At 32.8% G+C, this 15,041-nt stretch overlaps 1 protein-coding gene across 1 annotated transcript; it reads right to left on the bottom strand.

Annotated features, from left to right (window-relative positions):
* Window positions 1–3,218: 3,218 nt before the first annotated feature.
* On the bottom strand, window positions 3,219–7,824 carry LOC104905077 (uncharacterized). Its single transcript, XM_057392311.1, has 7 exons — window positions 7,764–7,824; window positions 6,410–6,551; window positions 5,733–5,910; window positions 5,679–5,700; window positions 4,769–5,051; window positions 4,496–4,662; window positions 3,219–3,391 (listed from the first exon to the last, which is right to left on the bottom strand). The coding sequence occupies exons 1-7, from the start codon at window positions 7,822–7,824 to the stop codon at window positions 3,219–3,221; spliced, it is 1,026 nt and encodes a 341-aa protein (XP_057248294.1).
* Window positions 7,825–15,041: the final 7,217 nt, after the last annotated feature.

Below are 15,041 nucleotides of genomic sequence, written 5' to 3'. Positions count from 1 at the left end.
TTTTGCCGCTTTATTTTCTGGTCTTCGTTAAACTGTTTTAATTGAAAGAAAGTTGCATGGTCATTAGGGTATTTCTACTGAGTATAAATAACCCCAAGCTCGAGAGAAAGGGAATAAATTACAAACGATTGAGCTTCCATTTTGTCCATGGTAATAACTTTTGAGACTATCAAAGTTCTTAATCCCTACGAGTAGTCCCTATTCCCCATGGTTGATAAAAAAAAAAATTATCCACCGGTGGCTAGAATATTACCAAAAATAGATTAAGGCTATGTTCAGTTCACCTTATTTTTGCTTATTTCAGATTTAATCAGATCAGATCAGATCAGATCAGATCAAATCAGAAAAAATAAGTTCAGATCAGATCAGTTCAGATCATGCTTATATTTAAAAATCACTATATCTTTCATTACATATTAGTAAAAATTATAATAATTGAATATTAATAAAATACTCATTGAGACGAATCAAACAAGACCCCACATGACTATATTTTTTCTTATATATTGAGAAAAATCTAAAAGATAAGATCTTGTTATCAGATCAGTTCAGATCAGATCAGAAAAAATAAGTTCAGATCAGATCAGATAAGTTCAGATCAGAAAATTTCAGGTGAACTAAACATAGCCTAATAGCTAGTGAATGTCCCGAACTATGCCTCATTTTTTTTACAAAGGAAATAAGCAACTAGAGTGGATCACAAGATTTGGGTCACCCTAAAGCATCCTTGCGGATGATTACAACCAAAGGAAAATCAGGAATATCAAACCAATAAGTAAGATTAGTCGCGTGTGACCTCAATGATCCATCAAATCTGCAGTAGCATTAGCCTCCCGAAACGCATTACAAATCTGAACATCATCAAACTGCTTCATATCTAGAATATAAGAGAGTTAATAGTTTAGGGTATTTTCCAAATGTTTTTAATAGATTGGATAACAACCAAATTGTCACCCTTAATAATAAGATTTCTAACGTACAAAGAAATAACCCCTCCAATTTGTTCTCTTAAACCTCTTGCTTTAGCAACAAGGATAGCAATTTACGAATCTAGAGCACAAGCACCACGTACTAAATTTTTTCCTTCTGAATTATGAATAACAAAACTAAAAGAAGCTTGCCATTTGGAAGCTTTGAACCATCAAAATTAACTTTGTGATAGTTGGTAGGAGGAGGACACGAACTTACCTGATCCCTAATCTTAGATTTACCAGGAGACCCACTACTCTTCTTATTAGAACACAAGGAGAGTTTAGCATCAATTTCATCAACTGAAGCTCCATGAAGTTTAATCTTATGCACATAAGCTCTAATCATCTCATTAATTTAGCTGGAGAACAATTTTTTGGATTGAAAATCACCCCATTACGGTTATACCAAATGAACCATCAAGAAATAGAAGAAATCTTAATTTGAGATTTTGAAAAGCAAGATTTCAGCTTAACAAGTGATTTACAAAGAAAGAGTCATTGGCAATAATTGGGGGGAAGGGGGAGGCATCCACAGAATGGTAATTACAGAATACACATTCCATAACCAGAAAAATATAGCTTAATGTTATTTGTTTTTGTAACTTGTTGTGTAGTGAGAAAAAATTAACGTCATAATAATTTCAATAATACACACCAAAAAGTTTGGAAACAAAGCAATACTGAACTTTCTACAAACTTATATATAAAAAAAAAAATTGAACTTTCTACAAGGAATAATTGAAATAAGAGTATGACTATGTTCAGTTCACTCCTTGCGAAAAACAATTTTTTACATTTTTTTCTAATAACTTAAGACTTTTAAAAAGATTTGTTTGCGAAAGCAACCTTGCCTAATTTCAGGAATGAAAATAATGGATATTTATGTGCCAAAATTGGAGTGGACAAGGTGGAGCGAGATCGAGAAAATAATGTCACACATGTCTTGCACATAGTAGTATTAAGGCTATGTTTAGTTCACCTGAAATTTTCTGATCTGAACTTATCTGATCTGATCTGAACTTATTTTTTCTGATCTGATCTGAACTTATTTTTTCTGATTGCAAGATCTTATCTTTTAGATTTTTCTCAATATATAAGAAAAATATAGTCATGTGGGGTCTTGTTTGATTCGTCTCAATGAGTACTTTATTAATATTGAATTATTATAATTTTTATAATATGTAATGAAAGATATAATGATTTTTAAATATAAGCATAATCTGAACTGATCTGATCTGAACTTATTTTTTCTGATCTGATCTGATTAGATCTGAAATAAGCAAAAATAAGGTGAACTGAACATAGCCTAAGTAAGGCTATGTTTAGTTCACCTGAAATTTTCTGATCTGAACTTATCTGATCTGATCTGAACTTATTTTTTCTGATCTGATCTGATCTGAACTTATTTTTTCTGAACTGATCTGATTACAAGATCTTATCTTTTAGATTTCTCTCAATATATAAGAAAAAATATAGTCATGTGGGGTCTTGTTTGATTCGTCTCAATGAATACTTTATTAATATTCAATTATTATAATTTTTACTAATATGTAATGAAAGATATTTAATAGTAAAAATGAGTTTAAAAACTGACAGATCTGATCTGATCTGAACTTATTTTTTCTGATCTGATCTGATCTGATCTGATTAGATCTGAAATAAGCAAAAATAAGGTGAACTGAACATAGCCTAAGTTGGTGGTTGAAAATGTTTTATGAGTGCTTGAAACTAACCCAAAATTGTCTCTTGCAAGTAAGAAGTTGCAAGAAAAAAATAAATAAATGATTTTGTATCACAAAAACATGAAGTATGCGATAGGACAAAGTAACATGAGCACAAAAATGACCTAAATAATCACCATAAATTTTACCATTGACAGATTCAAAAGTAAAAGTAACTTCAGCAGATAACATAAGCATGAACTGCAAGACAAGTTCATGGTTGCCTCAAAAAACAAAAACTAAAGCAATAAGCAAAATTGTTATAGTATACTTCCTTTGTTTCTTTTTACTTGCAACAGTTTGACTTTCACGCTTGCCAATGCATAATTTCAACCATCAATAAGTTTAATTACCGATAAATAAAAATTATAAAAAGTATATACTACTTGCGAAACATTATTGGTGTTTGCCACTTGCGAGTGTTGATCTGGTATTTCTAACACGCAACAATGCAATCTTGTTTGCCTCACATACTAAGAAACTACACATATATATCGCTCAAGAACGTCAAATCTCTGACTTAGTACTATTTAATCCTCCTGTCCTCCATATCATTCAGCAATGTAATCACTTCAATTCGAACTTCCACTATTAAAGTATCATTCAGTATGAAGCCTTTTGATACATTGTGAAGATCACTGATTGAAAGCATGGATGTAAAACCCCAAGCTACTGCTCCTGAATAGAACCAGTTAATTCCTGCAAGAGAAACAAATTAAAAAATAACATCATTGGTATTTTGCAGAATGCAGATCATATTATTAAAGGTTTTTTTTTTGTCAAAAAGGACCTAATAAAATACAAGTTTTGTGTGGAAGGACCTAATAATTTTTTTTTTTTGTCAAAAAGGACCTAATAAAATACTTCCGATTGTGAACAGGAACCACTCTATGAATTTCCGGCCAAATTTACCATTTACTGACGTTGACCCTTTTTTTGCCCCTAGTTGACTCTTTAATGTTTTGTTCATATTTTAACTGATCCAAACATATTAAATTCTCACACTTTCCTCCCAAAAGCGTAATCTCCATTGAAGGGAAGCGTCAACCTATTCGATCTTATCCTGCAACCTTCATCAAATCCAAGGTATGTTTTGCTCTTCAAATTTTTCTCTCTCAATGTTTACGGGTTTTTGAAATTTAGGGCTCCTATTATACGTTTTCCCAAAATCCCAAATCAAGGTTCTTAATTTTACGGTGATTTCTCGTCTCCTCCTAATTTTACGGTAATAGAAACATAACATTAAAGAGTCAACTAGGGGTAAAAAAAAGGTCAATGCCGGTAAATGGTAAATTTGGCCGGAAATTCATAAAGTGGTTCCTGTTCAGAATCGGAAGTATTTTATTAGGTCCTTTTTGACAAAAAAATTTTTATTAGGTCATTCCCCCACAAAACTTATATTTATTAGGTCCTTTCTGACAAAAAAGCCCCTATTATTAATCAAGTAAGAGCAACTCCAATGGTTGCTTGGAGGTCCTAGCTTGCAATTTTCCAAAAGTTAGAGCTAGTAGCTTTATTATTGGAGAGAAATTTAGCTTGTTGCTTTGTGAAACCAAGTAGCTCCACAAAGCTACTTGCTTTGTCAATTTCTTGTGGGCTCCACTTTCATTTTTTTCTTTCATATTTTACTTTTCAATACATGTGGGACCTACAAAAACTACAAATAGTTGTAGTTTTCCAGTGGAAGAGGTTGTAGCTTGGGAATGTTGTAGTTTGAAAAGCTGATGTGGCATACAAAACTACAAGTAGTTGTAGCTTACCATTGTGGGTGTTCTAAGAAGCTGTTTTACGAACTGATGTTACCTTTTTTCTTGTGGTCTGCTCCTTTGTTTTGATTCTTTATGCAAAACCGGTATTTTGTGAACAGCTTGCTCCCATGACTCAGGTTACCAGGATTATTGAGCTCCAGAAACAGCGAGAGGTCTTTACCTTTTGATCGACCACACCCTCTTGGATACAGAAACAATTTCCTACACATATCAAGAGAGAAAAAGAGATTCTATACTTTGAAGGACCAATAATATTTTCAAAGATCAAAAATATATATGTATGCTGATGTGAGAAACCAATTCATACCATGACCAAACACCAAAGCTAAAAACAGGAGAAAATATTTTATCATTATTCAAATCTGACAAGTTTTGGATACTCCAACTGTAGCTCCTCTCGGATTTTGACTCTTGAATAGACAGAGTAGATATTTTGATCTGGTCATCATCTCCAACAAAAACCTCAGCGCCAAGAACACAACAATCATTACGTACAAATCCGTTAGCAGCATCTTTGAAAGACTCAACAGGAAGAATTTTGGAAACTCCCCATGTAGTCTTCAAAGCCTGAAATCGCTTGTCTCGTATAACTGGATCAAATCAAAAAGTACCAAAGAAAGATATAACACAATTTGTTTTATTGAAAGTTAATCTAGAAAAATCTAGATGTGTAATGAAACATAAACTGATGGATCTAGAAACGTCTTGTACAAAAGATATTAGATAAGTATAGAGAAATCTAGAAACTAGAACTACAACAACTATATAAATATGTATTGTATGTGCATGAGTTGAAAGGTCAGCTAATCAAGAGAGCTTCCACAAAATACTTTAGGGGTAGAAACAAGGGTTCTACCAACGAGATAAGTAAGAGATATGAGCTCTCACATATATGCATAGTTGTACAATTTTAATTAATGTAATCAATGAAAATGCAATTTTGTTATATTATTGACGTACATTACAACTTCCGCATGCGACCCCAAATTTCTATCAAAAAGTATTTGGGAGAAAGTGCATACACTATTTGAGTACTGAGATTACTATCAACAATTTAACTTTCATGATATAGATTTATGATTCAAGGTTATGGAGTTTCACTAGAAATGTCAAACTGTATAATCTATTAATCTACTAATAAGTCGTTTCATGGCAGTTCCATCTATCGCTTTATTGTGAAAGACCAAATTGGCCTTACTAGTCGGAGAAAAAGTTACCATAAACAATGGAAGAAGTTATCTAGAGTCATAGAGTTATAGTAGTAAGTTAGCAGCAAAGTTCGAACCTAGCACAGTCAGGTAATTGTCCCTGATCTGATCATAAATGAAAAATCGAAGTGCCACGTAAACAGATTTGCCAGGACTGAGTTTGTCAACCATTTTTACATAAAGAGAGAGGTAATCTTCTCCATCTTCTTCCTCATTTCCATTGGGATACACGGACAACACCCTGAGTCAAGGACAAATGCACAATTATCAGAGTCTATCCATGGCATATAGGCTTGAAGCGCATCCTAGTATAACCGTCGAGGTGAAGTCGTGACCTAAAAGATCGAATAGAGCAATAAAATTCCCTATGAATTGCATGTTCCTTCTTTTTTTTATTTTTAGGGGATTCATCATTCGAAGGGAGGTAGATGATAAATTTGATACGACTGAAAATGGCCTTGACTGAAAATGGGTTTGGGCAACCCAGTATGGAGGAGGAGAGTTCGATCCACATACAAGCCTAAAAGAGGTTCCATACTAAAACCAATTGGCAGTACTAGGATTAGCTCCTCTAGCTTATATTGTGGTACTTTCTCTTCTCTTTCTCTAATGTGGGACAACTCACATGTGCACAACATACATGAGGTTTAACAGTAGACTACTCAAGAATTTCACAGTTCATTTTATTATGGATTTATGGTCTAAGAAAAAGGAACTAATTATGTATGTGAATTACACACCATGTGTATCCTCCCGCTTTAAACTCTGTTGAGTCAAAGTGATTTTCGCTAGGTCGGGAGAATGCATTTTGAAGCACTGAGAAACAGTCAATTTTCATTAAGCAATGTGCAGGTGGTTGTTCCCTCACAAATCGCACAGTTTCTGCACATTAACAAACTAGCATTAGAACCAAAAGAATTACATATTCGATCATGTCATTCTGTCTAGAAAAAAGTTGTCAAAATTAAAGATTATCCAAGAAACAATTTGTAGTTGATCATCCAAAGTAAATATACTACGAATATGTACCAAAACAAAACAAAAAAAAATTCAAATCAGAAAAAAGCCAGAAGATTGTATAATACCATTTTACATTGTCAGGAATGGGTTTATTGAGTTATGAAGGTGGGAGATTCCGATCCATTAGAAGCATTACATTGTATATGTGATCTCGGATCCTTCAACTTATGAGATCAAAGGTGATGCCAATACCACTAGGCCATCACATACTGCTCAAACTTTCCTTAGCTTGCTTGCTTGATACATTGTCTATGATTTAGTTGTACAAGGGTTGAATGTACGAAATAGTATTTCCTAGGAAATTGTTTTTCGCTTAAAGAAGTCTGGTTTGGCTGCTAAAGAAAATTAAAAATTTTCATGGAGAGTTAATTTTACTTACCTAGGTCTCCTTAAATAAGCAACTTCTTTTGTTTTCTGAGAAGTATTACTAGGAAATACAACTTCTCACATTTTTGCCAACCAAGCTAAGCAACCAGCCTCGCCTTATTTTACTTTCTAGAAAGTTCCATTTCCCATGTATTTTATATCAATCAAACAACACATAAATATAATTAATCATTGTTTACATACTTTCTATGGACCGATCTACACTTCTACTTCTACCTACAAAACTACAAAGGTTCCATTTTTACCCTCAACAACATTATTCATTTTGGCAAAAATCTCATACCTTCAATTATTTGTTTTTATCATAGTGTTAAGTTAATGTTGTAGTTTTTTACATGAGTTGAAGTTCAGATCCCTGATATGAAAGTTTTCCTAATTAGTAATACTACCTCCCTTATAGTGTTGTTTCAAATTTTGGTGGCTCTAACTTTAATCTTTGACTAATAAATAGGAAAATGTTTGAGTAACCCTTAGGGTTGCCAACCCTCTTAGACACATTAGAATAAAATATTGATATGTATGTAATAAATGAGGAGAGAAGAGATATAAAAATAATATTTTAATGTATTCCTAACCAATGAAAATTCAATAATAAGAGGGTTGGCAACCCTTAGGGTCACTCAATCAATGTCCAGTTTAATAAAACTAGTATCAGTAATTAATTCGATAGGAGGACAAAGGACGTACCATCAGTGTCATCAAAAATCGGTTTACTGTTATTTGAAGGTAAAAGCAAATTCCCGTGCATTGTTTCAGTCGACGAGATCTCCACTTTCATGCTATATAAATGACCCAAAACAACATCGAAAAGAAGCAAAGATATCAAAAGCGTCAAGTGTTTGAGCTTCTTGTGGACTGTGGTAATACAGGAACTACAAAATATATCACTTGTAACTTGTAAATCTTATGTGGTCTATCTAAATCCTTCCCGGCTAATCAAAGATTTTTTTTTTTTACATCGACAAATCATACAACTATAAAATAAACATACATCATTATCAAAGTTAAATTAATTGTATAATTTCATCTAGTAAGAGTTTGTAATAAAATTCATGTATAAACTCTCTAACTCTACTGATAAGTTTTAAAGACTGTTAGTAACCGTATTTGCGATTTCTATGTTCAATGGTTGAAGCAGCAGCAAACTAATAGGATATATTTCTTGGTTGAGTTTTGTTGTTATTACAATTTTGATATATGGGGATATACATAATTTAAAAAATTAGGAAGTAAGAATTACCTTTTGAATTTGTTTTCGTAATAGAAGATCTTGAACTCAGAAGAATATAGGGGCAGCTTAAATGGAAGTGGGAGTATGATTGTGGAGTAGGAATTAGAGATTATATATGAAAACTGCGAGTTTGTATTTTGTTTCTTAGAAAAACTATTGCTGTAGTTATGTTCTCCACATAATTAGGTTGCAGTTATGTTCTCCACATAATTAGGTTGCAGGTATGTTCTCCACATAATTAGGGATTTTTATAGTTGATCAAGAAGAATAAGTCCATAAAAATTATCTTTAACATGCTTGCACTGACGTCAATAATCGGAAGAATCACGATTATACAACTGCAAAGCTTCATCGCGATAATATCTCCCATTTTTCCTCGAAAATTCTCAGGAAAGTTGAAGAGAGAGAAAAGCAAGAGAAGAAGAGAGGGAAAATATATGAGAAAGCGTGCAAGAAACTTGGGGCAAAAAAAACTTTGGCGGCGATTGAATAGAAGTTTTCGGCGATTTGCAGTAGTTTGATGCAGGAGTTGAGAGGCCAGTGACGGTGGTTGTGGTGGTGGTGTGGTGATGATGAGGACGACGTGGTGATTCCATTATGGTTTGATCAAAGAGAAGAGAGAGAGATTGATAAATAGTTTAGTGTTTGTATAAAGTAATCCTTATAATTATAAAAATATTAAAAAGTAACCCATATTTTCAGTAAAAAGTAACTTTTTAACATTAAAAAAATAATCCTTAGTATTTGAAAAAGTAACTTCTAGTTTCAATAAAAGTAACCTTTGTTACAAAAATTAATCCCTACATAAGTGTAAATTAATCTGTAATCTTATAATAAATGTAAAAGTAACCCCTTGAACAACATGTAATCCCTTAATCTAATTATGAGGTAAGTAAGTTCTAAAAGTTACTTCTAATTACGGAGAAAGTACCCCCTAATTTTAGTAAAAATAACCTCTTGTAATTACGAAAGTAACCCTTTACAATTACAAAAAGTAACCCCTAGTACAGTAGAAATTGTCAAAGGACCAACTCAACCAAAAGCTGAGAAAGGGGTGGATGAGATTCGAACCCGTGACCTTTTTGTGACGCTGGCTCTTGATACCATGTCAAAGGACCAACTCAACCAAAAGCTTAAGCTGATGGTTGAGGCCCCAGGAATAGATTTATATTGTATCAGAAATAACCCCTTATAATTACAAAATGTAACTCATATTTTAAGTAAAAGTAATCCCTTAGCATTACAAAAAATTATCTCAAATTTCCCAAATTTCAGTAAATTAACCCCTTGGTATTCGAAAAAGTAACCCTTAATTTAGCTTTCTATGTACCGAACTCTTTAATTTTATAGCCTCTTCTTTTTCTCTCTCTTTCTTCTCTCTCCTCTCCTACAATGCCTTAATTTTCAATCTAGGGGCTACCGCCACCCTCTTGGGCGTGGTAAGCCCCTTTTTTTCCTTTTGTTACTATTTTTTTTTTTTTTATGTTAATGTTTCTAAGAAACTTCAATCTCTCTCTAATGGAGAGTTTGTTCACCCATATATTAGGTTATATCTACTCATATATTGGATTTTATCGTTCTCCATGTGAGATTTTGGAGATTTTGTTTTTGGATTTTTGTGTAATTCAAGAGGTTGATTACTTCATTTGTTGATTGAAATTTGTGAGGGGTTGCAACAGATGCCAATACTTCGTTTACAATCACTTGAATTTTGTTGATTGAAATTTGTGAGGGGTTGCTACTTTTTAGGTTACTATAGATTAGTCAAAGGAGCAACAAGGTTAGTTTTACTAGGACATTTTATAATTTTTTTCTTTGTCAATATAAAAGTAATTATGGACATTAATTTACATTTAGGATCATAAATTCATCAATTTGTATATTATTTAAAACCCATTACTCCCGGTATAATTTATTAATATCCCTAGTTATAATATTGACACTATGTGAAATAACACAAAAATATTCTAATTTTTACTCAGTGTATAAGAAAAAACATAGCCATGTTGAGCCTTGTTTAATTCGTTTCAATTAGTACTTTAATACTTCCTCCGTTTCTTTTTACTCGCTACACTTTCCATTATGGGAAGTTTCACATTACTTGCTACACTTCTTTTTTGGGCAATAAACTCTCTCTATCTCTCTCCTCCCACATGGGTCCCTTTTCTTTTTACTCTTTACCTCTCTCTTCTCCAAAAATTGCCTAGGAGTCCGTGAAATGAGAAGTGTAGCGAGTAAAAAGAAACGGAGGAAGTAATATCAATTTTTGAATTTTTTAAAAATACGTAATTATATATATTTATAGTCAAAGATGTGCATTTGAAAATATGCAAGTCAAACTAAGAATATCAATAAGAAACAGTCAATAGCTCATTTCTACTCCCTTCATTTCTTTTAAATGTACTAACTTCACTTTGAGGGAAAACCAAGAAGAAAGTCCAAAAGAGGGATAGAAACTAAAAAGTAAGGTCGTTAAGAGTGCAGTCTGGACCGCACCAAATTGCAACTCAAATCGTTTTTTTGCGATTTGGGTTGGTTTACGGTCTTGAAACTGCGGTTTGGGTTATGATATCAAGCAAACCACGGCTTGTGATTTGGGTTCTATTTTAAGTTTTGTAAATCGAAACCGCAATACTATAAATCGCAATTTTATATGATTTTTCAAAAATACACTTGACAAGGTGGCATACAAGTATACAACTAAAATAAGAAGTTTGAGGTAAAGAACTTGGACACTTTTGATAAATTATTATTTATGTTTAATTATGAAGTCAACTTCATATTTATTTGGATTGTTTATATTTATTAAAAAAAAATTCTCTTAGATTATAAAATTAATGGTTATTTCACCAAGTATCCCTGACAAAAAAATTATTCACCAGATACCCCCACTTTTTTCAAAATTTATTACCAGATTCCTCTGACTTTTAAAAAAAAATCACCAAATACTCTTAACCTTTTAAAAAATTATCCAAAATGACCGTTTGACTAACGGATGTTAGTACTCCGTTAACTAATTAACTAATTAACCCTGAAAAATCCTAAATAAACCTAATTAACCCTAACTAAACCCTAAAAACCCTAACCCACCCCCAACCCCAGCAACCCCAGCACCCTCTCCCGCACAGCCCACTGCCTCCTCCCCTGCAGCCGCGCCTCCCCCTCTCCACCACCACAGCCCGAATCCCCCTCCTCCCCTACCCTTCAAACTCGTCCCTCCCCCACCCCTTCGAACGCAGTGCTCCCCTCCCCCGCCACAAAATCGTGAATCCCGGCCCCCACCCCTAGGCCAATAGTGCTGCTTCTGCTGGTGCTGCATTTTTTTGCGATGGAGTGCGACGTGGTCGTCGGTGTTAGGTTGTATGTAAGGGAGGTGGTTGGCGGGAAGAGGGGTTGTGTACAGGGGAGGTGCGCTGCGAGAGTGTAGTTGCGGGAGGTGGGTTGCGGGGTAGGGGTAGGGGTGGTGGGTGTGGTAAATTTTTTAAAAAAGTCAGGGGATCTGGTGAATTTTAAAAAAAGTGAGGGTATTTGGTGAATAAATTTTTTTGTCAGGGGTATTTGGTAAAATAATCGTAAAATTAATGTCGCGGAGGAAAAAAATGGTTAAACCGCACCAAACCGTTATGCGCGGTTCAATTTGGGTTGGTTTGGGCAAAAGTGCGGTGCGATTTGTGTTGAAAAAAATGTCAAACTGTATATATGCGGTTTGAGTTGGGTTACATATACCACACCGCACCAACCCAAACCGCGAATACCGGAAAACCCCTACTAGAAAGTGAGATAGAGAAATGTTAATGTGGATTATTATATTAAAAAATGGACCAAATGGGTGGAAAAAAGAGGATAAAATAGATGGGACATATTCCAAAGATAAAAAAGTAATAATGTATAAATTATAATGTAATGGACTTAAAGGAAAATAAGTAGATTAAAAAGAAACAGAAATAGTACCTTTCTATTTTGTACACGTAGGTAAACATGATAAAGCACTCGACAGATAATCATGTATGAACGATTGTCAAGTTGTCAAGTTAAACTAGTATTTTGATCCAGGCGATGTCTCGAGTCAGTTACAATTATCAAATGTATTATTATTCATAAATTTCATAATTGATACTATTAGCTTTTTGTAATATTCAGTTTAGTGCGGAATTAGAAATGGACATTATGAAATGATAAGTTGTTAAAAAAAACTCCTAAGGGATTAGGATAAAAGAAACAATTTCAATGAAGTTTTGGCCGGTAAGAGAATATTATTACTTAATAAAAGGGTTAAGATCAAAAAGCTTGTCTACATGTTTTTATAATTATATATAACTTGCTATTAGACTTTGTTATGTTTTACTGGGAAACATTAAGCGTTGATATTATAGTGGATTAATCGTCAGACTCTTACATTTCATCTCAAAGGTTATGTGTTCGAATCGTAATAATAACAGATAGTTTTTTTTTTTTTTATTGAGGCTATGCTAGATGCCTAGATTTATCTGCAACCAGCTTGGAGAATAGTGACACAAGGTGTCATAGAGCCTCATACAAACAACTTGCATCTCGGGCTAACAGATGATCACAAAATGGCAATGACAAATTGGGTTCTATAAGGGTATTAGACCAACATGAAACTACAGAAATATTGCCAACGTACTACAAAATGTATGAATTTGTTCATATGGATGAGTTTTATCCTACTCAAAATCACAAAGGTGTACTTAGCATTAGCATTAGCATTAGCAGTTAGCAGGAAATGAACCAAACCCATAAAGACTGGAAAATCAAAGCAAATTCATCATTGACAAGCTGATTGTGGGTTGTTTACAAGCAAGGGTGGTTTTGGCCCATGCAATCACAGCGATTGACTAGGACTCCCAAAATATAAGGACCCCAAAATTTATGTTTATTTTTAGTTGTTTTAAAAAGACAAAAGAAAAACATTTGGATCAGTAGTAAGAGTGTAAGGGGAAAAACAATGAGAATATGAAATTCATCCAAGTTTTGTTGTTTAAACTATTGAAGATAGTCGTCGCCATTAGCTAGTTGTAAATAGTCTAAATACGAATCTTATTTATATATTTTGAACTACAAATGAAGGGTTCAATTATGAAAATTGTACAGGATCCCATTTTTTTACCCATGTGTCCTGTCCCTCTTTATAGACATATAATATCCGATCCTAAAAATCTTGGGATCAAAGTCTATATAACATTTTTAAACAACTAAATTTTCTTACATAACTAATCTAATATCATGAATTTATAATTTTTTTCCCTTAGGGTATATCATGTCCTTAATTAAGCCCATATCTTTTGGGGATTCTCATATTACGATACGGGAGCAAAGCTGTTGAAAATAAACAGAACTTGGAGCTTAACATGTGCCATGAACACAATAAGCCAAGGGAGGAGTTATGGTGTCCTCTTTCGAAAAGACTTTTTAACCCTTCATTTAATAAAAAAATATTACCTATTAAGATTGCAAGATTTTCCTCGATCATATCCCTTCCTAATTTAAAATATGTATATCAAAGGAAATTCAAAATAGCTAAAATAATCTTTCATAAAAATATGTGTAGTGAAAGAAAAAGTTTATGATCAAAGAACAAATTAACATAATTAAAGCAGTTTTTAAGTCAATTACAAAATCAAAGACATAAATTTTTAATTTTACCTAAACTTTGAAATGCAATAACAATACCAACATCCATTAACATGTAATCAAAATACCAAGAAAACAACTTCTTCATCAAGTAATTTTTATATTTTGTATTTATACTACATGATATTTAATTAGACTAGTGATGATTATAAATTACATCGTTCAAAATTACATTTAAATGAAATTTATTAATAATCGCCAAAATAATTCACGCACGCATCGCGTGCAAAGAAGGCTAGTAAAGACCATAAAGAAAGCTATGATGCATGTCAACTAACACAAAAACGGCAGGATGTACGATATTATGAATAGATTTATTCTCCCTCTATCTTGAAATATAGTTTCCATTTCTATTTTGGGAGTCAAATTTTAAATTTTTTGACTAAGGCTATGTTCAGTTCACCTTATTTTTGCTTATTTCATATCTAATTAGATCAAATCAGAAAAAATAAGTTCAGATCATATCATGCTTATATTTAAGAACTCATTATTATTAAATATCTTTCATTACATATTAGTTAAAATTATAATAATTGAATATTAATAAAATACACATTGAGACGAATCAAGCAAGACCCCACATGACTATATTTTTTTCTTACATATTGAGAAAAATCTAAAAGATAAGATCTTGTAATCAAATCAAATCAGATCAGAAAAAATAAGTTCAGATCAGATAAGTTCAAATTAGAAAATTTCAGGTGAACTAAACATAGCCTAAATATTCCTACTAATGTATAAAAAAACATATTCATGAGGGGTCTTGTTAGATTTTTCTCAATGTGTAGATTCGTAGGTCAAAGGTACATCTTGGCGACTGTGCAAAATGAATGAATGAGAAAATTAACAACAGCACAAAATTTATAAAAAAGCTTTTTTTGTTAATTATTGAATGACAAAAGCCTACATTATATAGGCATACAATAGGTTTTGAAAACAAACGTGCAGCTAATAACAAATTAACATTTTAACTAAGCTATAAAATAGAATAAGGCTAATATCAAGCTAACATACAACTTTGACTACTAGGATAAACATGTAAGCTAACAACTTTGACTGCTAGAATAGACATGAGAATATCT

Source organism: Beta vulgaris, chromosome 9 (genome assembly GCF_026745355.1).
Source record: "Beta vulgaris subsp. vulgaris cultivar EL10 chromosome 9, EL10.2, whole genome shotgun sequence".
Taxonomy (NCBI): Eukaryota; Viridiplantae; Streptophyta; class Magnoliopsida; order Caryophyllales; family Amaranthaceae; genus Beta; species Beta vulgaris.
The sequence above is the reverse complement of the archived record's forward strand: the minus strand, read 5'-3'. Positions and strand labels throughout refer to the sequence as shown.

What these genes read in the sequence shown, in the direction of transcription:
- LOC104905077 (XM_057392311.1), bottom strand. Translation starts at nt 7,824, where the DNA reads ATGCACGGGAATTTGCTTTTACCTTCAAATAACAGTAAACCGATTTTT. An exon ending in AAAGCGGGAGGATACACATG is followed by an intron (nt 5,911 to 6,409) that starts GTGTGTAATTCA and finishes TCCTTGACTCAG; the next exon opens with GGTGTTGTCCGTGTATCCCA. An exon ending in TGCTAGGTTCGAACTTTGCT is followed by an intron (nt 5,701 to 5,732) that starts GCTAACTTACTA and finishes CTATGACTCTAG; the next exon opens with ATAACTTCTTCCATTGTTTA.